The sequence below is a fragment of the Mastomys coucha genome, unplaced genomic scaffold (genome assembly GCF_008632895.1).
Source record: "Mastomys coucha isolate ucsf_1 unplaced genomic scaffold, UCSF_Mcou_1 pScaffold8, whole genome shotgun sequence".
In the NCBI taxonomy this organism is placed as follows: Eukaryota; Metazoa; Chordata; class Mammalia; order Rodentia; family Muridae; genus Mastomys; species Mastomys coucha.
The window spans coordinates 35408341-35434835 of record NW_022196914.1 but is presented as its reverse complement, the minus strand read 5'-3'; the positions used below and the strand labels follow the sequence as shown (position 1 = coordinate 35434835).

At 49.4% G+C, this 26495-nt stretch overlaps 1 protein-coding gene across 1 annotated transcript; it reads right to left on the bottom strand.

Annotated features, from left to right (window-relative positions):
• Window positions 1–395: 395 nt before the first annotated feature.
• Window positions 396–25062, bottom strand: Tppp (tubulin polymerization promoting protein). The gene is made up of 4 exons (XM_031360280.1): window positions 24989–25062; window positions 15076–15387; window positions 5346–5499; window positions 396–5007 (listed from the first exon to the last, which is right to left on the bottom strand). The coding sequence occupies exons 2-4, from the start codon at window positions 15381–15383 to the stop codon at window positions 4813–4815; spliced, it is 657 nt and encodes a 218-aa protein (XP_031216140.1). The 5' UTR covers window positions 15384–15387; window positions 24989–25062; the 3' UTR covers window positions 396–4812.
• Between the last annotated feature and the right edge of the window lie 1433 nt (window positions 25063–26495).

Sequence of the window (26495 nt, the reverse complement as noted above, 5' to 3'; positions counted from 1 at the left end):
ACTTTTCTTTTCCCCTCATGAGTAGCAACCTCATTGGATGCTCTTTACACTAGTTTTTGAAGTTGACCTTATTTTCAATCATCTTGATGAGGCACCTGCATTTGGAGTGCTGGTAATTTGTGATGCAGTTTATGAGTAATTACCTTAAGCCTGGACCTCAGCCAAGGGGTGCACCGAAGCCAGCCCTGGCCTTGAATCTGACAGATGGCTGGTCTGCATTCGGTACTGCCTTAGCTAAGAAGCAGACAGACAGCTCTTGAGTAGAATGGACTTGAGGCTCTCTGCTGGTGAGTGCTGATGCAAGGAAGACTTTAGACACCTCGATGTTAGTACCCTGCCAGCCAGAGGCTGTGACAACTAGCAGACATATCATAGTACTTTAAGTAAACTAGAAGTCCATATTTTAAAACCTTTATTCATCACTTTACCAACTTGACACACAATGTTAATAACAGCAAACACAATGAACGAAATGATAGACACAAGCCATTTCACTAAAGCAATATGAGCCAGGCCATATGTCCAACTAGGTGACTAGATGCCTTGCACTCTATTGGAGGGACAGCAGGGCCATCCTGACCTGACAGACATTCTGCGCGAGTGTGGTTTAGATGTCAGCATAAGTGTCTTTCCAAGTCAGAACACCCATGACATCAACATTACCCATCACACTGATAAAGTGATAAACTCCATATTCCCTAACATTAATAAAATAGTGTAAAAATATATATCACATATATATAAACTTAACTCCCTTTCTTGAAAAAAAAACTTAGTACAAACTAGTAGTAGTAGCATATTATTCCTTTCAAGTTTAAGTTGTACAGGCTTCCTTTGTTTTTTGGCTTGGTTATGTCTAAAGGAAGAGATAATTTAAGCGTCCCAAGATGGCCATACCCCTGAACTGTAAAATGGTCAGTAGTATGTTGGTGAAGAAGAGCAGTTTGGCTCAGTGTTGAAAGGATATCTGTCTACTGATGTCTTCACAGTACAGCTAAACTGTCACTCTTGCCATTCTTAATTGGCAGGGCTTCCCCCATGTGCCCATGTTGTAGCCTGGTAGTACACAAGTCTACAGAGAGAGAGAGAGAGCCAGGCAGACAGACAGTCAATTTTCCCTGAAAAAGGACAGGTGGCAAATACCATATGTGTGTGTGCCATGGCATCTGTCTGAATCCTCCCAGCCAGTTCTAATACCAAAGCAGCTACAGAACAGTATGTAAACACATGGGTACAGCTGTATGCTAGTAAAACTATTCATTAAAACAGGCAGCTGAGGCAACCCAGTGGGCCTCTGGGAGTGGAAAGGTTGGTTCTTGGCTCAGGGCAAGCACCTGTCAACCCCCTGGGACAGACTACAGGGAGGTGGCAGAACTGCTGTGTAGCCCATTTCAAAACTATCTCCATCTGTCATAATGTCCCTATGCCCCAACATAAGATAGGATACTGAAAGGTGTAAAAATATTCCAGTATAAATATAGATCTTTCAACAATATTTAAATACGTAATTTGAACTCTGATTTTGGTAAAGTATTTCCACTAACTAGTTGTTCATAGCATTAAATAGAAATAAATAGGGGTTCTACTAGAGTCAGTGTTTTCAGACAGCCTCCAACCTACCTACCATCGTTCCCTGACACTTAAGACACCATCTGCATGGCTCTTCCCTGCAATTTTTCCCTTCTCCTGAATGTCACCTCCAACAGAGTGTATCCCTGTTTATCACCCTCTACAGACCATGTTCCTGGGTTTCACCCCAAATAGAATATATCCAAGTACCACTCTGACAGAACATATCTTCAGGTGTCACACACAACAAAATATGACTCTGTCACTCCAATCCATGTCCCTGAGTGTCACCCCTGACAGAACCTGTCATTCTTTGCTGTCATAACTCAAGAGAACCTGTCTCTTGTCTCTTGAGTGTCTTCCACTGGTAGAATATATCTTTTGTTCCCTGGGTCAGCTCACAACAAAGTATGTCTCTGTCTCCTGGGTGTCCCCTCTAGAAAAGAAAATGTCACCTCCTGAGTGTCATCCCCTGTGAGAACCTATCCCTGTCTCTTGTGTGCCTGTCACCTAATAGCACATGGCCCTGGGTCTTGGTTTGCATGCTGTGCAGTTTTTGTTTGTTTCTTTTTATTCACAGACACTGAATTCTATTTATCCATAATTAGTAATTATGCTAATTGGTATCGCATAAAACATGCAACAGAGACAAACACTCTACCTATGTGTTCAAATCAAACTGAGGAAAATACACATCTGTTTTGTGCAGCAAAGTTGGATTCAAATCAGTTTCTATGTTGAAAAGGTACACAGATGCCACAACGAATTCCATAGACACTTTAAACTGACGGTACAAAGACACTAAGTCTTCGTGATCTAATTGTTACTACCCTTTCCTTGTTAGATGACATATATCATCTAGAGGGAGGGTTTATGTTCAAAGTTAAACTTAACACTGACTAGAGAAAGGTGCTGTGTGTGGAAACTGGGGGGAAGGGGGACACAATGAAGACCACTTGTCTGACATAGTTCTGGGTGTTGCTGAAGAACTACATGGGCAGGCCTAGGACTATCCCTCAGGACCCCAAGGATGCTCAGATTCTGTGCTAGGACAGTGAGGACCGGCAAGGCAGAGTGACCCAGTTTTCATTTACAAAGCCTAAGCTGTGTTAGAGCCATTAGAAATGCTTTCTCAAGTGCTTTCCTGCTGAGGATCATACCTTTGGGCACTCTGATGGCAGTTCTGGTTCTCTACTGCCCGGACCTATATGGGCTTGCCACTCTGAGCTTTTCTGTTCAGTCCTGAGCACATGGGTGGGGTGACCAGTTTATAATGAAGCTTCCCCATGAAGCTGGGTGGTCCTGTTTAGGTGAACACTTATGTTGTTTCCTAGGTGTTCCTAGGCTGTTAACCCTGGACTTGGCTTGAATTGTCATCTGGACATCCTTCTGGCATCGTGGCCCTTTGAACAGAAGGTTGTGTCCAGGGTTTTTCATAGTACTATGGGGTCAGAAAAACATCTGACCCACTACATGTTGTGGAGACCCTCTGACGCCTCACTAGCCTGCCCCTTTGCCCTGGCCCACATGCAGTCACCTCCTGATGGATGTGTGTGTTCCATTTTACTTGGCTGTGATGGTGGCAACTAGGCTGTTCAGAGACCGTAGAAAAGAGCATCCTTAGACCAAGAGATTGCCAGCCACATAGGAACTAGAGGTTCTGGGTGAGGGTGTGAGAAGTGCAAGGGTCCTTTTGTCTCCCCAGACCAGTGAGGTAAGATTCCAGAAAGGAGGCTCCACCACTTTCCAGGTAGGGCAAACTCACAAAACCTTGGGAGGAAGCTGACCATCCCCTTCTGCCAGTGGTGGCTGTGTTGAGCTTGTTAACTTTGAACCTTCAGAGAGCCTGCTGTCTGGGAGGTCTGGCGTTGAGGCTCATGCTTTTCTCTCTTAGGCTAGTAGGTAGTCTTCGCTGGTGCTGTGGTGGAGGCATGCCCTCTGAAGCCCAGAGAGGTGGATAATGTGACTATATGCCATGGCACTGGGGAAGACAGCCTTGCTGTCTACCTGTGCTGTCCAAGCCATGGAAGAAGCTCCACCCTCAACACCCATCTGCTCCAGGAAGCACATCCTGAGGCCACTGTGTGTTCTTTCTAGGAACAAGGCTACCTAGTCCACCAAGTTGCATGCAAGGCTAGAGCTGTGTTAATGCAAAGGAACAATTGCTGTGGGACTCTTATGAGGATGGTGCATGCCTTTGGGCCTGGCTAAGTGTCACCCTCACACATGGATGAGCTGAGTCCTGAATTTCCTCTTGTGGCAAAAAAAGAAACCTTAGCAGATGCTGCAAATCTTTCTTGGGCCTGGTTCTGATTTCCAGTGCCCTGTACTTGCACTTGTGAGAAAATTTAGGAAGACCGAACCCAGAGAAGTCTCCGCAGAGCTGAAGACACAATTTTGAGCAAAATACAGCATAGCCTGCCCTGGTAAAAAGCTTCCATCTCACACTGGTAGAACAACTGTCCAGGCCTGGTCTAGATGAAGTGTCTCAGCATCTTGTGTGTCCCAACCTGATGGTGGGACATGGCAGCTTGATGTCCTGGATCTCCCTGAATCACTCTTGAGACCAAGCATACAGTCTTGTCATTTCTTAGAACAACACTGAAGAAACTTCATATTCCAAGTCATTCCCCTGGTCACTGGGGAGCTTCCATTTTCTCTTGGCCACTCTCAGCACAGACTCAGTTGCTGAATATGCATGCATGTGTGTGCATGTGTTCTGCTGTGAATTATTCTCACAAACACTGGCACAACCCACCAAGTAGCCTCAGTCATGTGCTGTGGTCAAGAGAGATGAAGGGACCTGTTTAGGATTACTCTATGCAGTTGGTTAGTTCCTTAGCTCCTGCTGCCCTAGAAGTGCCTAGATAAGGTCAGCGTGAGTTCTGACATCTGCTCTGCTCATCCTCATTTCTGTCAGTATCCAAAACACCCACTTTTACCTGCAGATCAAGTGGCCAGTGTGGGTATGATCCTGGGAGACAGTTGGAAATAGCAGTCCACTTCCCAGCTGTGGACAGGGCAGGTATGTTAGGACAGGACAATGAATCATGGCCCAAACCTGGGGTCTGAGAGAGAAGTGTCTAAGCACCCAGCAGGAGGAGGCCTGGGCATTGCCCCCACCATCGCCTAGTGGAGGTGCATTCTGAGTTCTGCCCAGTTAAACATAGGAATGTAATGAAGTGCAATGGGTGTAAGTCCTGGGCCTGCCACCTGTAGTGTCCAGAGCGTCAGCCTATGAGGCTACTTGCCCCCCTGCACCTTCTGGTCATAGGTGCCTGCATGCTTGTAACCAGGCACATAGCCTGACTCATCCACCAGGTCCACGCGGCCAGCCTTGCCCTTGCCCTTTCCTGATTGGTCGAAGCGCTCCTTGTGGGAGCCTGTGAACTTGCTTGTGTCTGTGAGCCGTGACACCGTGGGTGAGGACACAGCTTTCTGAAAGAGAACAGAAGACGGTGTTATCTGAGGGTGTTATCATAAGCCGAATGATACAACTGGGTAAGGACTGCCACCATTTATCGCAGCATTTAGGTGGGAGGTGGCAAGGGCTGGAGGGTAAGCTGGCCAAGGAGTAATGAACCTGCTAGGCCACAGACAAGAGGTTACCTCTCCTGGCTCTGGCTTAGTCCCACACTTACAGGACTAACAAGTGTAAAAATTTCCTAAATCTACCCAGTGTGACCTTCAGATACTGCTGGGCCATGGTCTCCCCAAGGGCAGATGTAATCAAGAACACTAAGTCCCACCTATGCCTCACCCCCTCACCCCCTCACCGTGACGCCAGAGATGACTGGTGCTCGTCCCTCAATGAGCCGGTGCACCTCACGAACAGCCTCCTCACTGCTCTTATCCTTGAACCGCTTCTTGGCCAGCTCCTCCAGTGCCTCCTGGAACTGCTCAAAGGTGATGGTCCTGCAGGACTTCCCTCTGTGGATGACAGGCTATCTAAGTCCTCAGGTAGAGGTCTTCTGGGACCAACCCCACAGGTATGCCATCCCTTCCTGCATTCTGCAGGGATCCCTACTGGTCACAGCCAAATGGCACCAACCAGAGTGTCAGGACATTTCTGTATGTGGTCTCTCCTGGGTGGGGGAGCAGCGAGAAAAACAGGAAACTCTTCCAGGGATTCCCCTCAAGGAGCAGGAGGGTCAGAAGTGGCCTGGAAAGAGCCTAAAGCCGTGGTTATCAAAGTAGGCAAGGAGCCATATCACCAGCCTGATCAGAATCCTAAGAGTGGGCAGTGCAGGGCACCCTGCTCAGCAGGGTGGCTTGAGGCTAGAGGTATACCTGGCCACCAGTGATCATCCTAGACATAATTTGTCATTTTACAAAATCCTCCTGCCAAAACTTGTTGTAATTCTAAGACATTTTAAACCCAACTAATCCAAACTACTGAAGTTTTCAATGTTTTGACATAACGTAGAAGAGACACGAGTCTGCACGTCCTGCATGTTGCTGGGGAGTTTCAGTGAAAAGGACAGACGTAAGCTGCCTTGTATAGCCAGGCATGCCACAGACCCCAACTGCAGAGTGCTAAGCATTCAGGGCCTTAATGCAGCTGACTTATGAAATCCCAGTAGGGCTTTGAAGTCTCTCCATCAGCATAGGATCCAGAGCAGCCAAGATGAATTTAAGAAAAAAAAAAATCAAGGCAGTGGTGGAGCATAGGCTACGCAGGCAGAGGCAGGTAGAACTCTGAGTTCAAGGCCAGCCTGGCCTACAGATCGAGTTCCAGGACAGCCAGGGCTCCAAAACCCTGTCTCAAAACAAAACAGCAATGATAAACAAAGAAACCAAAAACAGAGTTGGATGTCTGAGACTATACTATTCCAAGACACCATACAAAGTCTCCAGAAGGAGACTGGATGAGAGATACTAACAAAGTATAAGATGTTTAGCTCGATGTATCTGGAGTCCAGAAACACCCACATAGGTGCCTAGCTGAACAAGGTCAAGGAGAAAGGACTATTTCAGAAAGCAGCTAGAACATCTGCTACCTCTGCAAAATAGGCCAGCTAGTATCCACAGCTCCCTCAATCAACTCAAGGCATGGCCCCACAAATAACTTTCTTGCGTATATCTGGGAGATAACCTGGGTGACCTTGGGTGGGCAAGGATTTCTTAGAAATGATGATTTCTTATCATCACATTCAAAAAGAGAAAAGTGGGCAGACAAGACTTCAGAATATTAAAAGCCAGGCTCTTTCAAATGACATGGAAGTCAGAGAAATACCACAGAGCTGCAGAAAACATAAACCTGAAAAGAGGTTTGTATCTAAAATACACAAAGGACTTCATGATAAGAAAAGAAAATTTCAAATGGGCCAACTATTTGGACCAGGCACCTCACCAAGGAAAACCCATTGGTGGGGAACAACACACACACAGGAAGTAACCCATGGGAAAGCAGAAGTGACTGCTGCATGCCGAGGAGGATGTACCATGAGCCAGTCCTCCTGGGGGCCAGGCTGCTTCCAGAGAAATGAAGATTGAAGCTCATGTTAAACCCATTTATGAGTAATGTACAGATTTTATTCAGTCATTCTAACTTGGAAAACCACCCAAATATCCTTTAGCAGTGGCCAGATAAGCATTCCGTGGGCAACCTTGTGAGGACACAGCAGTGGCAACACAGCAACAGAGCGGACCCTTAGTGGCTGTGCTAAGGAACCAGACGTGACAATGCTACTGTTCCCACACACCCTGAAATTTTACTGGTGCCTGGAAGAGTCTCATACTTTATACATGTCCTGAATATTTAGGGCATTTTGTCCAAACAACCAGGAGAGCTGAGCCAAATGTTCTTGGAGAAATGTGCAGGGCCCCATGCTGGGGGCCACCCCTACCTTTCAGGAGATTGGGGAAGCCACTGAGCCATTACATGGGATCAAAGACACAGCATAGGAGCTAGAGGCCCACAGTGTGTGATCCTAGAACTTTGCAGAATGGCCTCTAATACAGGTAAGGAGCCTCAGTGGATACCTTGTGTCTTAGAAGATGGGTTCTAGTCCTTCAGTGTTCTTAGACCCAGCACTTACCAGCTACCCTTGAGACACTGGGCAATCTGGGGCATTGGAGCAGCTTGGCTTCACAGTTCAGTGGTGCCTGGAGCTGACAGCTTTCCCCCTCTTGCCTAGGACCTTGCGGGGGTGGGGGGTGGGGACAGTGTTGATCTAAGGCCCCTCAGGGCTGCTCTGTTTGTCGTGAGAAGTCAATGGCACTCTTGTCTCCTGCTCCCAACCCTTCCTGGGCTGACATGAGGATGCCAGGCCTAATGGCCAGCCTGGCAACCCACTGCTGGGGCACAAGGCCATTTCTGGGCAGCCTCTGCACCAGGCACCACCAGTATGAGTCACTGGGGGATGGGTAACTGGAGGGGCTCCCCCATCACAGGCCACATTCAGATAGAGTTGGATGCCTGCTCCACTGGTACCAAGAATCCCTTTCTGGCCTGTGTCCTTACAAGTTTAACTGTTTTGTTGGGGAGAGGGGGCCCTATCTTGGTGCCCCAGCTCACAGAGAAAACCCCAGGAGACCCAGGCACTTCTTGAAGCAGAATCCCCAACTAGCTCTGAGAAGACAATGCCCACTTCTTCCTTGGAGATGTAAAAACCTCTGCAGGGTTCTCCAACAGTCTATGTCTAGAGTTCTCAGGACTAAAAGGGATCTTCTTCCTGGGGCACTTCCCAGCCTTTGGTTCCCAAGCTGTCCAAAGCTGGCTTACAAGTGGGTGTCTGCTCACAAGTACTCCTGGGATGCGATCCCAGGCCCTGTCTCCATATCTGCAGGGGCACCTTCTCAGTCTCTTGGGAACCTTAGGACCTGGCTAGAGGGGTCAGGACCCAGCCTCAGCAGCAGAGCCCTCTGAGGACTAATCCCCTATGGCCAATACCACAAACATTAGCACTCCTTACCTCAGCTTTGGGCTTTCACAGAGCCCCTAGTTCGGCCTACTGAGCACTTTGCGAAGGGGTCCCTGTCAAGGCTTGTGTAATAAGAGAACTTTTAAGAGGGGAAGGAGTAGGGCACATAGGACAAGACGAGGGGAAGGCACATAGGACAAGTCGAGGCTGCCCGAGCTTCTTACTTCCTGGGATTTACAGAAGCTGTCGCTTCTGAAATAACCACCAGGGAGCAACCTTGTCAGCCAGAGACTATGAAGGCAGAGAAGGCGCTTCTGAGGAGTGGAGAGCTATACCCTCCCTATACGTGTGGTGGTCAGGGAGCAGCTGAAGGACCTGGAAGGGACTCCAGGGCAGTGAGGACCTCTAGTCCAGGACCCTGCCTTGCAGGAATGCTACCTCATAGGAAGCCCTTCCGGAGGCTTTCTGTAGAAACAGTAAGGACCACAAAGCAGCCTCAGCTGCCACAGGCCTCAAGTTGTCTGTTGCTACCAGTGTCTGACTGTTTAGATGTGTGCCAGGGAGGTGTAGAAGTATGGTCATTTTCTTCAGACACCAGTCTCTTGTTCCTTCCTCAGGACTCTCCCATGCCCACTGACTTCCCAGGACCCAAGCCTGAGCTCTGTGCAGGAGACAACGCTGCTGCTGCTGCTGCTGCTGCTGCTGCTGCTGCTGCTGCAAGTCTAGGCCTATCAGTTCTCTGTATCCTCAGCACGTCATTGGACTTAAATTCCTCCGGAGCAGGGATTCCTAGAGGGGCCTGGATGCCAGTTAGCCCCAGGGACTCTGCCCATCTCAGGAAATCAGAGGTCAAACAGCAAACCTACTCTGCTAACCCCACTAAGCTGTGGCCCTACCCTGGGCACATTCCACATTCCGTCTGTTTACTGGCAGTCACCAGCTTGCCTAGAGGAGGCATCTGTGACCTGCGATATTGCTGCTTCCCTCTGTTGAGAACAAGTCCTTAAAGCCCCTTTCTACTTGTCATTTTGTGTTTACCAAGGGGCCTGAGACTGTGCAATAAACATTCACCAGGTTACCCAAAGTGGGCGCATCTGCCTACCTCTACCTCCTCACAGCTCTGGCCTGGATTATGTAGGGGTAAGCCAGGAGGACAAATGTGCCTTCAGTTGTTCAGACAAGTCATGGATGTTTGGGGAAGTTCATTCTCTTATATGTCCTTCATGCACTGGCCAGCCAGCTTGCCAAGGCAAGGCGGAAGAGCAGAGGAACAGAAAATGCTTATCTTCCCAATGGCCTATCACTGCAGACTCACCAGAACACATGAAGCCTTATCGAGAAAGTCACAGGGGCCCCTAGCTCAATGACTATCAGGCAAAAGAGCTCCACATATCCGGTCTTTCCCCCAACAGAGGTCAAAACCCTAAGTTTCCCAGCAAGCAGCTGAGGAGTCACTATGTACTGCCATATACAGCCACTAGATGGCCATGCAGAAGTAGGAATAGCAGCAAGGCTTCAGGTACTGGGACGCCTGAAGATGCATGTTGGATCTTGTTCCATTCAAGGCCTGCAGGGTCAGGCCACTCTTCCCTGGAGCGTGTGACTGTTAGCCTTATCTGAGACCCAGGAAGCAGAGCCTGAAGGAGGAGCTCCAGTGACATGTGTGCCATAGGTGAGTGGAACTAGTGGGCTCCACAGCCAGGAACAGAGGCTGCCTCCAAGGGGCCTCACATGTCTAGGGTCCTTGGCCTCTGGACTCTATGAGATGTTTGTACAGGTAGTACACATACACAAACCCCAAACCCTGGCCTGGACTCCAGACCTGAGGTCTGTTCCTAGGAGTCATGGGCTGCATTAGCCCAGATGGCTTCCATCCTGAGCCTCCTTGGCAGCATACAGACATCAGAAAAATCCCATCAGTCCTTCCGGACTAGCTGTGGCATGTAAGGAACACTAAGCAGCTCATAGACTGAGCAGTGGCTGACAAATCCCCAGTCTAGACAGATCTAGACCCTGTTTTCTTACAGGTAGGGACTGGCCTGGCTTCCTTCTGACCTGTATCCAGACATAATGGACATCCAGTCCTGACACTCCAGCCAAGTTACTTTCTGACTCTGCACAGTGTTGGCAGGAATCTGTGCGTTTACTCTGGAGGGTACCCAGCACCCAATCCAGGCCCAGGGAGGCCAAAGGTCTCTGGGCCTTCTTACCTGGCAGTATGGTGGTTAAAATAAGGAGGCAGTAGCCCAACCCCAAGGGCTCTGTACCTCTTCTTCCACAAGCATACCCAGCCTCATCCACAGACACTCAGGAGCAGAGACCCCTGACAGACAGTCACAGATAGATACAATGCCTAGGGCCGGCAGGTGTTTCTCAAGCTGTACCACACTGGCTTGGCTTCAGTGTCAGGTCTCCATTAACTGTGTGGAGAATGGCCCATGCTGAGCCTTTCACAGGCATGGAGAGTTTAGGTTAACAGTAGTCTACAATAAAACTTGGTATAGAGCTTCAAGAAATTTGTTTAAAATTTAACACATAGTAACATCAAAACAAACAAGCAGTGCCATGGTGACAGGGACCTAAACAAAGGCTGCAGATACCCCAGCTGGCGCCACGCCTGCAGAGCCATGGCAACCTGCCCCAAAACAGAAATACTTGAACTTTTTTTTTTTCCCTCTCAAGTCCTGTCAGAGTCAGCAACTTCCTGGAGGTACCTAAGCAATTTCCTCCCAGGCCCCAAACTCCTACAGGAGGCGATCGCTGCCCCTCATGGGATCACAAACACCCAGGCCACATAACACAGACAGCACCACTGCAACCACATTTTTCCTGGAAATCTCAATCCCAGAGTTCCCCAGCCCTTTCTGCTGATCCCTTGTAGCATTCCCTCACCACCCTGGTACTCAGAATACACTGTCCCTCTACACTAGAGGACATAGGACTCTGAACCCTCTGTTCACAAATGCCTCTGGAGTGAGGATTTTCCACCAGAGCAGAGGTGTTCTACGTGGCACATAGTTCATAAGGAACCCAATGGAGTCCAGGCTCTGAGCAGGAACGAGAGTTCAAAGACAGTAAAAGATGAGGAGATGGCAGCCTCTAGGTCTCAAGGGCCCAGGTGTGTAGGCAAAAGGAACATCAGAGTTTCTGGGTCTCTACTAAGTACAGAATCTTCACCTGGGCTTCCCCAGCCACCCAGCTAGACATCAGCCCCACAGTGTCAGCAAGCCCAGCACTGATAGTCCGTCTGCCTAGACTGTCATAGTCTTGAGCCTTCTCTGGGCTTGAGCTGCATGTACTTGCTCTCTGGGACCTTGACTTATAAGATAGAGACAGGCCAAGGTTCCCAGGCAGCCCAGAGTCTACAGTGAAGAATGGTCATGTCTTGGAGTCAGGAATGAAATGTCTGAGCATCCGAAGTTCTACATTCTGGGAACAAGCATGCCCTTCACATGGTTCATTCATATGGGTCCAGCATTTCCCATGGCAGGAAGGACATGTGGAGCTGGAGTTCTCAGTCCTCGCTGGCTCTTGTCATCCACAAGACCTGTGACCACATAGGACCACCCACAAGGAGGCTGTAGAAATACAAGTTCTACGTAGGGTGGGAGGTGCAGTGCACATATACAGGCACACAAAAGCTGAAGGTAGCCTCCTTCAGAAGAAGCTGGAGAAGTTGACTGACCTCTGGAAAGGTCACTTCTTCATACTTTTCAACTATCCCTTCTAGAAGCTTCTTCATAGACACCAGTCTCTGGGTCTCCTTATTTTTTGGTTAGATCTTGATTATCTAGAACACTAGAATGACTGAGGATACAGTATCATGAGGGACATGTCTGAGAAGAGCATGATGAGCTCATTGGCCTTTGTAAAAGACACCATTATGCTCCCAGTGTAGGAAGAGCTTCCAGGGTTTCTGGTAAGCTTAGGGTTGAGTCTACATGGTAAACCTGCTGGTGGAGGAGGAACATGAGGAGAGATAAAATGAGGAGCTGTCTGAGTTCGTTTGCCAGTTTAGACACTGGTGGGTGAGCTCCATAAAACCGTCAGCTTTAACTGTATACACATAGTAGACGTGGCTATTATACACATGGTAAACAAGGCTTTAACTGTATACACATGGTAGACAAGGCTTTAACTGTATACACATGGTAAACAAGGCTTTAACTGTATACACATGGTAGACAAGGCTTTAACTGTATACACATGGTAGACAAGGCTTTAACTGTATACACATGGTAGACATGGCTTTAACTGTATACGTGGTAAACATGGCTAACCTGGCTTTTCTAGGTCTCAGTGTTGCAGGTCATTTCCACTGGCCTGACAGGAGCTCTTGGCACCAGGATGAGGGTTATATCCCTGTTTCAGAGGGCCTAGTGCTGATCATTTTGCAGCGTGGGTCAGTCCCCCTCACTCATGACTGGCCAACCTACCAGAGAAGCTTTGTTTACCAGGACCTACTTGTTTGTCCCTGCCTGGAACTGTCCAGTGAAACTCATCAGGCTAGTTTCTATGAGGAGGCTGCACATTTCCCAGATGGTGATAGCCAGAACAAGCCATGTGACTAGCACAGTGAGCTCCAGCAAACCTGGGAAAGCCTCCCCCAACCTCTGGCTAGGCCCATGGTGGTGTCAGTACCCAGACTCAGGGGCAGTCACTTTGGTGAAATGTACAGGGAAGGTCTCAGGAACTATAAGCATCAAGATTTCCAGGTCATCTATGAAGGAGCAGCAGCAGTATAGAGGCTCTGTGGGCTAATCTTGCTGCATGCATATCCCTGGGTCCTCATGACCTGTTCTGTACTTTGTAGACTGCTCTTGATATCCAACGATGTGCTGTTATATTTAGGGACTCAGGAGAGAATTACTATCTCCTGACCCTTTGTCTTGGGCCCTTCCTATAAAAGCAATAGAATGAGTACAGTGTTCAGTAGACCCTCCTCTGTGGGGGTCACATAGGGGTCATTGGTACCCAACAGCACTGCACACAGATGAAGCTGTGAAGAAGAAAGTGTTGACAAAAGCCTAAGAACCACAGTCTAGAAGTACCTAGGAGCCCTGGCCAAAGGCCTTCCAGAGTAAAAGTGAGGGCTTTCATAGTGCGAATCAGGCTAAAGTGACCACACACATCTGAGCCACTGGCCATAACTTCCTCTATCATCCTCACACACAATAATTAAACTTCGAGCAGAGGTAGATCTGAGACATCATAGGAACACAATCTCAGGTGGATGGGAGAAAGGGCTGGGGCTAACTAGGTACATACAACATCTGCTCTCATAGGTTGAGGCTACATGAAGAGTCTCTTCGCCAGCTTCTCACTGGGGTTGGAAACCACAAGGAGACAGAGCAAGCAGAATAGACTAGATTAGACTCCTTTTTGGAATCCTCTGGGATCAGCAGAGCCTGGAGAGGGTCAGGATGCAGGACCCCTTTTGGGACGTGTTTCTCAGCCTTAACAGTAAAGCCATTCGAACCCAAGACACACTTTTGTGTGCTATGTACAATAGGAAGTTCATTAGGGAGCACGGGGTTGAGATTCTCTTGCTTTGCAGAAGTCTCAAGCTCCCAGTACACAGCGACGTTGATATCAGCATTGGAATGCATGGAAACAGCTAGGCTCCAGCTCAGTAATCTCTACTGAGCCCCCTTCCTAGGAGCCAGGACCTTGAAAATTCAGGCTGAGCTTCTTTCATTTCCTCAACCAGGATCTAGAGGAAGCTCTAGAGGCTAAAGACGTCAATATCAGCCTGAATCTGGTAATCTAGCTTATGCCACCTCTTCCCATTGAGACATATGTTAAATCCCTCCACCTTCCCAGGAACGCCTAAGTTCCTGACATGTGATATTCGTTGATGCTCTCAGGAGCCATCTGCCAGGCCATGTCTACCCTTCTAGCTGTTGCTCAAAGACTCCCCCGTGCACCAGTGCACGACCTGGGGGCACGGAAGCCTCGCTGTATCTGAAGAACATGAACAATTCCACAAGCAAAGTGGTGATTGGCAAGCGCAGTAATGAAGACATCTCCCACCCAAATCCGGAGGAGGAAGCGATGCTCAGCTAGTAGCACCCACAGAGATCAACCACAGAACCTGATAGCATGCCGATGTAAGACAAAACAGTAGATGAGTGGCCATTCTCTGATTTGTATCAGTTTGGCTGCATATGTGATCATTTCTCAAGTACAAAATTAAATGGAGGTGGATAAGGGGCTGGAAGAGGGTGTCATGAGCCACTGCCATATCCTGGAAACAAAGCCACATAGGCCTGAGCCTCACACTAACCTCATAGACTCATCCCACAGTGGATGCTTCTCTTTTCACCTAAGCAGATCCTAACCACGTCTAGCAACAGCTCACTAACCTGGGTATTTGTTAGAGTTAAGTTTTCTCAAGGCCAGAAGCCCCAACCCTGGCCACATCCAAGGCCAAATGGATCGAGACAAGGACCACAGCTCAGGACAGGGCCAAGCAGTCCCAAAGCACTTGTGACCAATGTACTGCCCAGACTGTCCCAGACACCACAGATTCTGTGCCTACTTCTTAGCTTCAAGCTTTCAACATCTGCAAGCAAGATACTTAACAGCCCTGCACAACTACTGATAGGAGTTGTGCTACCTAAGCCTGCATGACACTTACTTGATCTTGCTGAAGACAATGTCCACATCAGTGACGGTCACATTCTTCCCATCGATCACGTGGCAGTCCTTGCACAGTTTTGACCAGTTCTTGCCATGCATCTCCTTTCCAGTTGCCCTGGTGTCCCCATGTACTGCAAACCTCCGGAAGGCCTCCTCCAGGGCACTGAGCTCAGGAGCTGCAGCTGCACCCTCGTTGGCACCCTCTGACTCCAGTGACAACCTCTTAGCAGCCTTGGCTGGGTCTCCTGGGGACTTGGGTGGTGTCTTGTTGGCAGCTTTACCAGGCTTGGCCTTGCTGTCAGCCATGTTGCTAGGGAAGAAGGAGAGGAAAGGGGTCATTCTGCTTTTCACAGCCCATCTGTGTCCCTGGTTCTTGCTGCAGTATGTGACACCAGGCAACAAGATAAGGCAGGAGCTGAAGAAGAGCACCCTTTCTGGGGTCTGGGACCCCTGGGAGCTAAATGCCCAGCATGATCATGTTGGTCCAGCTGCTGGACCCGGCACTGACCCTGCCAGCCTGACACCTGCAGACTCTAGAAAAAGGAAACAGGATTTGACTCAGCAACAGTGGGTTTTACCTTAACCCCACCCATCATATTTCCATGGCCTCCTCCCTGGGCCTTACCTGCTGTGGGTGAATGCCTGGAGGGATGATTAGAGTCTATAAAATAATGCCATTCTTAAGATCCAGGCCAGTCATGCTATGCATACTGTCCCTCAGACCTGAGCTACTGAGCAGAGGCTAAGCCATGCCCAGGAGTGGTGAGAGACCCTGGAAACACAATAAAGGCCCTCCTTGGGATCCTAGAATGTGCACTTGGCCCTTGGACTCAGAGGAAGGGAAAGCCAGAAGTATAGCCATATTCTTTGGGATTTTGTGGGCTGTTGAGTCCTAAAACAAGCAGACATCCAGGAGGGCTAAGAAGACTGGAGAGAGGGTTCTACTTCCCAGCCAGACTCAGGAGCACAAGGATATGCAGATGAACCCACCACAGCCACTGATGTTCCAGCAAGGGTAGACACATACCCTTTGTAGCCCCCAGGAAGCAGGAATGAGGAGCTACCAGCTAGCTTCTTTCTGGAAACTGAATGCTTAACAGCTAAATGCAAGGAGAGGAACTCCTGGTATAGGTACACACCACTGACCCACAAAGCTGAAATGTGCAAGCCTTGTCCAGACTGGAGATCTCAATGACAATGTGGTCATGGTGTGAAATGTGGCTCCTGCTGAATTCACAAAAGTGTGAGTTCCCTAAACAGCCAGAATAATATATGATAGTCAGCCACAAAGGTCAGGTCCCCTTCTTGCCCACCCCCCTTGGAAATGGTAATAAAAGCATAACAGAAAAATTCGGCAGGTGAGGACAGCAAGGTTAAGTGGGAAGCTCGAGCTGAGTGTGAAGCCCAGGAGCTCCTACATCTCCACAAGACCTGACTCATGGTAAATCAAGTCCACACAGTGCACGGGTTATCCGAGCTTCTGCCCTGGGCCCTCACAAGACACTGAAACATGAGAGGGGCTCTGCCTTCTGAGGACAACAGGACACTAAGGCAGGTCAGAGCCTAGCAAGCAGCAAATTCAAACCAGGCAAAAGAATTGTGAGTGAACCTGCAACAGAAGAATGGCACATGAGGACAGTGAGGGTGTGTCTCACGCCGGTGTGGCCACTCCATATCAGACAGGTGCAGATTGTGTTCTGTCCAGGTTTCTACAGCACTATGGACCCACAAGATAGTGAACAGGTACCAGGGTCGGGGGATGGGCCTCATGGGAAGGAACTCTCCCTTCCAGTCCTTCCACTGTTCATAGGCTGTAGGAGAAAGATTCCTGGGCAGGACTCCCACCCACATCCAGGGGATCAGGGATTACAGAGGTAGCTCAGAGAGCCTCCTGGTGACTTTGACACTCCAGAAGGACGAGTGTTCAGCATCGAGGAGTCAGGACAGGGTCCAGGCTGAGAGATATCTGCCCAAAGGAATCAATAGGAGATTCAAGTAACTTCACAACCAAGTTCTGAAAAGCAGAACCCATCTAAACTCAACCCTGGAATAAGTCATCCTAGAGCTTTCTGGGGCTCTGTGGCAAAGCAGCTGATAACTGTGACTTTACTGAGTAGCTAACAGCATGGCCACACTGTTTTAAAGTCCCAGTGCCAAGATTTTCCAGCGAGATCAGCTCAGAATGGGACCTACATAGTAACCACGAAAGAGTGCCAACAACACACTTGCACAAAGGACAGACTGCAACAAGGAAGTTGAGACCCTTCCCTCGGGATGTACCTTGGAGACTGTAGTCAGGCCTCCAGACTCTGTCCATCTTTGCTTTGTTTTACCCTGAGCGTGTATTATCTTCATAATGTATCATAAACTGTTTTTAAAATAAAAGACACCGTAGGTTTGGTCCTAACTGTGGCTCTACAAAGATCGCCAGAGCATCACTTGCTCTGTGAAAGAAAGAGAAAGGGTGCTGCACAATCAGGGCACACCCAGGAGCAGGCTATGAGGACCCAGGGCTCCTGTCCACAGGTTCTCTTTTCTGGTGTGAACTGATCCGTTAGCTCACAAAGGTAGCAGTGAGAACAAATTAAAGAGAATTGAGGCTGCAGACAAGGTATCCTGGAACATGGAGGAACCTATAGGCCTAAGTCTCTCCTTCACTCCTCCAGTATTGTGGGATGGCCAGCTGCAGTCTTTTCCCAACCCCTATCCCCCAATTAAAGGCCCTGGCCTTCTGTTTTTCCTGCCCCACGGCATCTGAGGCAAGCCTAAAGTTTAAGGAGATCTCTGTGTGTCCCACCTTGTCACTACAATTTCCATCTGGGAATTAGCCCATTTAGAAGAGGTTCCAGAAAGGCAACTGATCCACCAAGTGTGGTGATAAAGGGCAGCCTCTCAGGTGTGCTCTCCACTTCCAAGGTGTGACTCCTACACCTCAGGTATGTGTCCTAGATATGCCTTGTGCCCCTTTCCTGATAACCTGTAGTCCATTGTCTCGCAGCCAGCCAGAGGGGATGTACCCCAACTTCATCCTATGGGGCCTGCCTATCAGCAGGTGCCCCTTCCTGAAGCTGCCTCCTTCAGCAGTGATTGCTCTGGGAGCAAAGAGAGCAGGTGTGGTGGAGGAGGGGAGTGGCGCCAGCCGGTGACCCAGCAATGACTGCTTATGTTCCCCGAGGGGTCAGAAGGACAGGAGATGGTAACTTATCCACAACAGCACTGACTGTAGGGACAGACTATGTTACCAGATTTGCATCTTCAGACCAGGCCTGAGGAGGGCAAGGGAGGTCAGCTGGAGGTAGAATTACAGATCTTGCAGCGGGAGGGGATATGGACAGATGCCAGGGACAAGGCTTTCTGCAAACTCTGAGGACCCCTTTAGCCCAGACAGGATTTCTTGCACCCCATGTACCCCAACTTTTCCTTGACAATTCCAAAGGATTGAATGTTCCCGACAAAGCCTACAGGAAATCAACTGGGCCCCATTTTTCAGAATGAAAAATATCAAATCAAAGCAAATATAAATGATTCTTTTCTCTTAAAGAAAAATCTAACAGTAGGTCAGAAAAAATAGCTCATCGGTTCTGAGGGGATGAGTTTGATTCCTAGAACCCATGTTTAAAAATAAATTAAAAACAACAACAAAAGATATGTCAATGTGTGCTTTTAATCCTCCTATCCACTGGGGAGATGGAGATGGGGCAACAGACAGACAGCCTAGCCTAATTAGTGAGTTTTGAGAAAGGACGGTGAGGTTGGCTTCTGGCTTCCATATGTACACACACACACACACACACACACACACACACAGAGAGAGAGAGAGAGAGAGAGAGAGAGAGAGAGAGAGAGAGAGAGAGAGAGAGATGGTACATCTGAACACATACAACATGCACACATGTAGCAATACAAAAAGAAGGAAATAAAAAAATACAAAATCTAGAGGTGACAAAGAAGAGACTTGTATAAACCAAGCATCAACTGCTACATACCTCAGGGCACAGCCCCCTTACGAGACTGGAAATGAGGGGATCCGTGGATTGTCTGTAAGCAGGGTAAGGAATCTATTACTACAGCCAAGACAAGGTGTCCATGAGCAAAGAAGGCACTTATGGATGTGATGGGTGTTCATGAATAAAGTAGGGGTTATGACTAGGCTAGGTGCCCATGAGTGAGACAGACATCAGTGCGTGGGGCAAGTGTCTAGAAACAGGAAAGAATACAGAAAAGAGGGAGAAAGCACTTCTGCCTCTCTGGGGAATCTCCACAGGAGCACACAGGCCAGGGATCACTCTTTCTCTAGAATGTTCCAGGAACTCTATTTCATCCTTGTTACCAGAGGCTGATAGGGCTTGAAAGAAGCAACCTCCAGATAAATCCAGCGAAATGAGACTTTCATCTGCTTGCAAGACACACACCACTCAATCTCTGACCACCAGATAGGCGGCCCTCAGTTCCATAGGCCTCATCGGCAAAGGCGAGGTCAGTCACAGCCAATTAGAAGGACTGTGACCTGAAGTTCAAGAGAAAGAAATCTGTCCAAGATGGAAAGAGAAAATGGGCATTATCCACTTGGAGCTCACCTCTTCTTCCTTACCACGTCCCACCAAAGCTTAAGTCCTATAGGACCCCATGTAAGACCAGGGTTAGTCTGACCGTGTGGGATCTGGACACATCCAGCTAGCCCTAGAGAGGGCTCATCTGAGGATGGGACACAGGCAGCCTCTCCTATACAAGCTCTGTGCTTTAGAGTGTGCTTATACACAACACAGCCTTTGATAATTGTTTCATTAATAATACAGCCATACACCCTGCTCCTTGTCAGGATACTCCATGTGAGTGGCCTCTTATCTCAATGGGAGCTGTCATCCCAGGCAGGGTGAACTCCCACAAAGTGGGCATTTTCTGAATGTGCATATCCTGCAGGCACATGGAGGCAGTACCAGAAGCTCATATCTATCAGGAAACCCAGCCAGGCCTCTTGTTACCCAGGCCCCATCTCCATAGTGCACCCAGAAGCCTACAGCCCAGAGGATGACTAGGTCAGGATGGAACACAGTCCCAGTCACTAAGACTGGAGTCCCAAGTCTTAGTGGGCTCTGTGGGCTGCTGCCTACAGGCTGACTTGTGAACCAAACCCGATGCTTCTCACTGTTTCTCAGTTAAACACAACCCGATTTTCCTGAGTGTTGCAGGGGAAGGGTAGCCCCAGTGTCCATGTCAACTTACTTCCTGTATCCTAGGTCTGGGCTACAGGGTAGGCAGAACAGGACTACATGTTCCAGAAAACCCTGATACCTATGTTAGAAGAAGGGGAATCCTAGGCAAGGAGACTAGAGTTAGGGTTCTATACATCTAGGTCCTTTTTTGTATCCAACATCCAGGGTGACAGAAATGAGCCCAAAACTCCCCCAAAGCCATGGGCTGCTCTACCCAGCTACCCATACCTTCCTGGAATTCACATTTCAGGCCTTACCCACAGTGTTGCCCTGATAGCCATCAGTAGGAAACTCAAGGATATGGCCACTTTTAGAAGTGACTTACAGTTCTAGGGAAATGAGGATAGCCACCATTCTTAGTTGTGGGAGTTACAGAAATACCTTCTAAAAATAATGAATGAGACACACTCCTGTCGGTAAGTGGGAGCCTAAGACTGAGCATGTAGAAGAACCATGAAATATTTCAGTGTTCAGTGACTCCTTAAGGTTGTTCCCACTGTCCAGCTAGAGCCCTGGGTGGCTATAGAAATGTGAGTGGAGAGTAAGAGAATGTAGTCCCCACATAACCAGCATTTAGGATGAACTCCAGGATCTAGACAACTGTCTAAGGCCAGTAGTGAGTACTGAAGCCAAATCCCATCACATATCATCTGATCAAACACTATTTCTAGTCCATCTTCCAAAATATTTGCCAATACAGCATCCTCCATGGGTCCAAAATGGATAAAACCAAGATCAAGATGCATGTTTACAGTGGGTCCATGTTCTGAGATCTACTTACAGCAGAGGTGTTGAAGACCATTCTTTTGAGTATCTATCTCACAGTGGGATGCCTAGGTTTGCCACCATGCTCCCTCTAGAAGCTCCATGTGTCAGGTTCAGATGAACTTGTAGGTGACTGGTTCCTAACACAACATTAACATGGCTTCATGATCCCCAAATGTATGTGGGCACTCTCAAGTTACATGCTACACATCTCAGCATTGTCCTTGGATAGTGAGAGGGGGCTATGAAGACTGCCAGTAGGTACAGCTAGCTGACCTGGGACCAGGCAACTACCTAACAGAAGCTGAGCAGTAGCCCCTCAAAACACCTTAATTCCAGAACCTCTGCATGGAACCTGATTTGGAAACAGTACCTTGACATGAAGTCAACCTAGATTGCCCACAGTTGGAAGGTAAATTGTATGCCAATGCCCCTGTAAGACAGAGACCAGACAGAACTCCGTCTGCATGTATCCTTCCAAGAAGATGAGACTTTGAGGGAAGGGATTAAATCTGTTTCCTGTGCTCTCCTGAGTAGAATAAGACTTCCCAAGAGGGTTGTAAGGAATTGGTTGAAACCTTTCCTCTGGAGTATACTCCAAGAAGGCTCTATCTTAGAAGCAGCCACAGGGGGACAAAACCATGGGAGGGGGCCAGAGAGTCAGATGTGGCTACACCCAAAGGCTCTGAGAAGTCAGCCCAAATAGACTGAGTTTTACATGGAACTACATATGTCACTATCTTCTGTGACATGAAGTTCATATCTCACCTTCCATTATTAGGTGCTGGGACAGAAAAAACGGAGGTGCACAGAGAAGGCCAGCAAACATATAGTGTGAGCACATGGCACACTTACAGGGGAATGAGGAGACTGAGCTCCTAAGGGTTCTTATGCCATCTACTACTGTCAGGAGCCAAATACCCTTGGGTAGGGAAGATTTGCCACAGGACACACTATACACTCTCCCAAAAGGACTTCTGCTTATCAAAAAAAAAAAAGTGGTAAGAGACTAAAATGTCAAAGCTTGGAGAAGGAAAGATTCTTGTTATGTTCAACAAACATGGCTTGTCCAATATATACAAAAGGCCTCTGTAGTCAATAAAGGGGGAAAGGGGGGAGATTATTCATCAGAACAAAAGACTACTACGTCCAGGGGAGAGCCAGAGAACACAAGGAATGCCAAGTTTCTCTACCAGGAAAGGGAAGACACAACTCCAAACCAGATACCAGACACACCTTGCCAGGTGGGGACAGGCAATTGGACTGTAGAACACAGAGCACCAAATGGGGAAAGGAACTGGGGGGACACTCTAGAAAGCAGCACCCCTGGGTCATTAAATCTGAAGGTGTACATGACCTGAGGCCCCAGCATCTGCAGTTCTTCAGGAACCTTTTGGTTCATAGGAGAGTGCAAGGCATCTATCTGTATTCTCGATCTCCCAAGAGGGAGGCAAAGACAGCTGACAACAGAATAGAAAGGTAGAACACAAGAACCATAGGTGAGCCTGCTTAGACCAAGACTGGTCAAAGAAGATAGTCTAATAGAACAGTAGCTGTGTGATTTCATATGTGTAAAGGTCAAAAACTACAGGCCAGAGCTAACTAAGCCAGTGTTCAAGGATGATGGTCACAAGGTGAAATTGTCAAGACCCTCTCACCCCACACTTTCCACCACAGGACAAAGAGCAGTGGTACTGAAGCAGGGTTGCTATGGGAAGGAACTTCAGAGGCCAGCCATCTGACAGAGCTCACTAAAGCCTGGCAGGTGGGAAAGGAGCCTGAGATACGATTCATGAACCACTCTCCTCATACCTGCCCAAAAGACTAAAGAAACCCTTACTTTTGAGCACCTAAACATCAAACCACGGCTTACAGCTGAGTTACATCATTGTACAATTACAGAGACCCTGGGCCCAAAGAGGTCTCATTCTTCATCAGGAAGTGTCATTCTGTCCATGAAGTTTTCCCTGATAACAGTAAACCATTTGTGGGACACACAAGTACAGGCTTCAGTTCACAGAAACCACACCCTCTGGGACCCCAGCAGGGTTGCTCCATTCCATTCCTGCCCGGGACAAAGACACTGGGGAGGGGGGAGGCTTTCCAAGTGTTGCAGAAGTAAGATAGAGCACAGATCTGAAGGTACTATGGGTCTTCGTGGAGCTACGATAGGTGGGAAATGCCCAGAGTGATGCCATTGGTGAATGATGCCCTAAGGAGACTCCTGCGGGTCATAGGTGGGACTGTCATGGGTGGGGCTACTTTGACTGGGAGGTGATATAGGTAGGGAGAAGCTGTGGACAAGGAAAGCCCGGGCCATAAATAGAGAACGCTAAAGTCGCAACACTGTGACCCTTCTTATGAGGAAACTGGTCTCTGCAGGTTGAATCAGCACTAGGAGACCCCATGAGGGTGTTAGGGATTGGTGGCCATGTCTGAACCCTGGATGTGGCTGTGCAGCTCCAACTCTTCCTTTCAGGAGGAAGTGGGAAGCTCCATTCTCTGGGCACAGCCTTTCTGGGTGGGGGAGAAGGGATGGACAAGACTGCAAGGTTCCCTTCTCTAGCAAAACTGAAATCACACCTCCTACAGGCTCCTCCTTCGGTTGTGCACTATAAATAGGACAGCAGGCCCTGCTGAGGAAGCGAGGAGGTCTCATCCTCAGCAGAGCTGTCTTCAGGGCCCCATTCTGCAGACTTCTCCCAAGCCTCTACCTGGTTTCAGTGTTCTTAACGGAATTTTCTAATGCTTATAAAAATTTCCAAAACCTTAAATGATAGTTAAAATAGCCATATTCCGCAGCCTCTAAGAATGGAGAAGGTGGAGCCAAGGAGCACCAGGAGGAAAACGTGCAGCTGCACAGGTCGCCCTCACTTCACCATCGGTAATAGGGACTCTCAAACCTGTCTGTTCCAATACGCCACTTGAATAGGGAAACTTTTCTAATGGTGGGTCCCTGTGGTAATCACGAGCTTTTCTGAATAGAGGAGTCCTTTAGAGAGGCTCAGATTGTGCCCCTCCCCCTCGTCAGTCTTCCAGGGTCACGTGATGGGAGAGGGGCTGGCACGCGAGCAGAAACAGCAGCCCGCCGCCAGAGAACCCAGCTAAAGGCAAGCAGGGTTTCGCTCCCCCCCCACCTCCACAACCGCCCCCCACAACATTGCTCCAGTCCTGGAGAGCTCGCGCCGCCTAAGAAGGCCACCTACGCGGTCAAGAGAGGCCAGATACGCAAGTGGGCGCTGGGCCGAACGCCACCATTCGCCCCAGGACACGCACAGGACCGATCACCAAGACACACTGCCTTTCCAACGCTGCGCCACAAAGGGTACTACTTGTCTTCCTCACCTTGTTCAAGGCCTCGTTTACATAACCGAAACCGCCGAGCAAGGGTCGAATACTCCCTCTCCGTCACGCAAACATGGGGATTCAACACGCGACCCTGACCTAACCCTCGCCATCTCGAATGAGAGATGCAGGCTCGAAAGGACGGTGGCGGAGCGAACAGGCGCTGTCACCTGCAGGACGCAACGCGCGCGCGCTCAGGATTCTGGATCCACGAACGCCCCGGTAGCTCCAGCTCTGCTACGCGCAGCTCGGGGCGGTGGCTTCTCTTTTACCCCGTTTCCCACCAGGTTCCACGGGCAGCGACCCGGGTCCGGGCGAGGCCTGGCTCCGGGGTCCGATGGGGAGCCGTGGGGTGCTTTCGGTCCACCGTATTAAGTGCCGACGCAATGCGCCTGGCTCAGTGTACACGCATACCCCATTCTTGACACCTCTGCTCGGAGGTCTCTGAGGAACCACTGCTTCAGCCGCGAGATCTGATCTAGCCGCTGCAGAGAGTGGCAGGTGGCCAGGCTCACAGACCGGAGGCGTCCCGAGCCTTGGCCCCAGGACCGCGCCTCGGACCACGGACAGCGCCCGGCGCTAGCTTACCTCCCAAACGCGTCCGCTGCTGCGCCTCCGCGACTAGACGCGCGCCCGGAGGCGCCGAGCTCTCAGAGCCGTCCGCCCGGGCCCCGCCCTCCAGCACCGCCCACATGCCCCTCCTCCTCCCACTCCGCCGAGGCGCGCACTAAGGCCCCTCCCAGCCGGAGCGCAGCGCACGGACACCCGAGGCAGCCACTGCCTTACAAGGCTGCCACAGGCACAGCCGGCCTATAGACGCAGCTCGACCCAGGGTGCGGTCGCTGTGGAGCTGGGGAGCGTGGGAACCGGGCTGAGGTTGGGGAAGAGTGAGTGGGGCACACCTGGCCCTGGGGCCCCGGGCGTGCAGCCAGTCCCAAGTGGGGGAAACAGAGGCTGGTGGCGCAGTCGCAGCCTAGCCTGCGCACCACCCGTGGCAGATCCCTACGTGCCTGGAGAGCTTGATGCGCGCGTGGTGAGATGCTGGTCACTCGGGTTACCTGCACGAAAAGGATCCCTAAGAGTCTCTGCTGATTTTCCTTCCTTCTAGGGACGCTTGCCGCGGGACCTCCACCCCGCTGACTCTGTGGTGAGGTCAGGGTGGCACTGGTGGCTCTGAAGAAGATTGTGGGGTTGGTAAGGAGGCAATGGGGCTGGAAGATTTGGTGCAATAGACTCTTCAGTCCTCCAGGTTCTATCTCAGACTGTAGCCAAGTGATCCCCTAAGTGTGTGTAGTGTGTGTGTGTGTGTGTGTGTGTGTGTGTGTGTGTGTGTGTGTGTGTATTGGGGGATTTGCTGAATGTCTGACAAATTAACTCATGCTTGAGGGAATCTTGTCTTGAAACCTCAGAAATGGGGTCCACCTGAGCACTTGCCCTCCCCATGGCAGTCTCTGACCTCAGATCCCTCAGACTCTCTGCTTCTTCAGCTCCTCAAAAATGACTAAAAAGTCACTTCTAATTCTTGCTCTCCCGAGAATTCCCACTCACTATAGAAACCATATGAGTTCAGGACTGTGGGACTATGAGGAATGGAGAACCAGACCCAGACTCTCTCCTTTTTTATGGGGTCCTGGCTTGGCCACTTCCCGCATGTCCCACAAAGTCCCAAGCCCTGCTGTGATAGTTTGTATATGCTTGGCCCAGGGAGTGGCATTATTTGGAGGTGTGGCCTTGTTGGAGTAGGTATGCCACTGTGGACATGGGCTTAAGACCCTCACCCTAGCTGCCTGGAAGTGAGTAACAACTTTCAGATGAAGATGTAGAACTCTCAGCTCTGCCTACACTACACCTGCCTAGATGCTGCCATGCTCCCACCTAAATGATAATAGACTGAACCTCAGAACCTGTAAGCCAGCCCCAATTAAATGTTGTCCTTCATAAGAGTTGCCTTGGTCATGGTGTCTGTTCACAGCAGTAAAACCCTAACTGAGACACCTCCCACCCCCTGAAAATCAACAATGTAAACGAAGTTCTGAAAGCTGAAATTCATGTTTATGTTTCTATTAGCATGTTTTCAAATGGTAACTCTATCTTT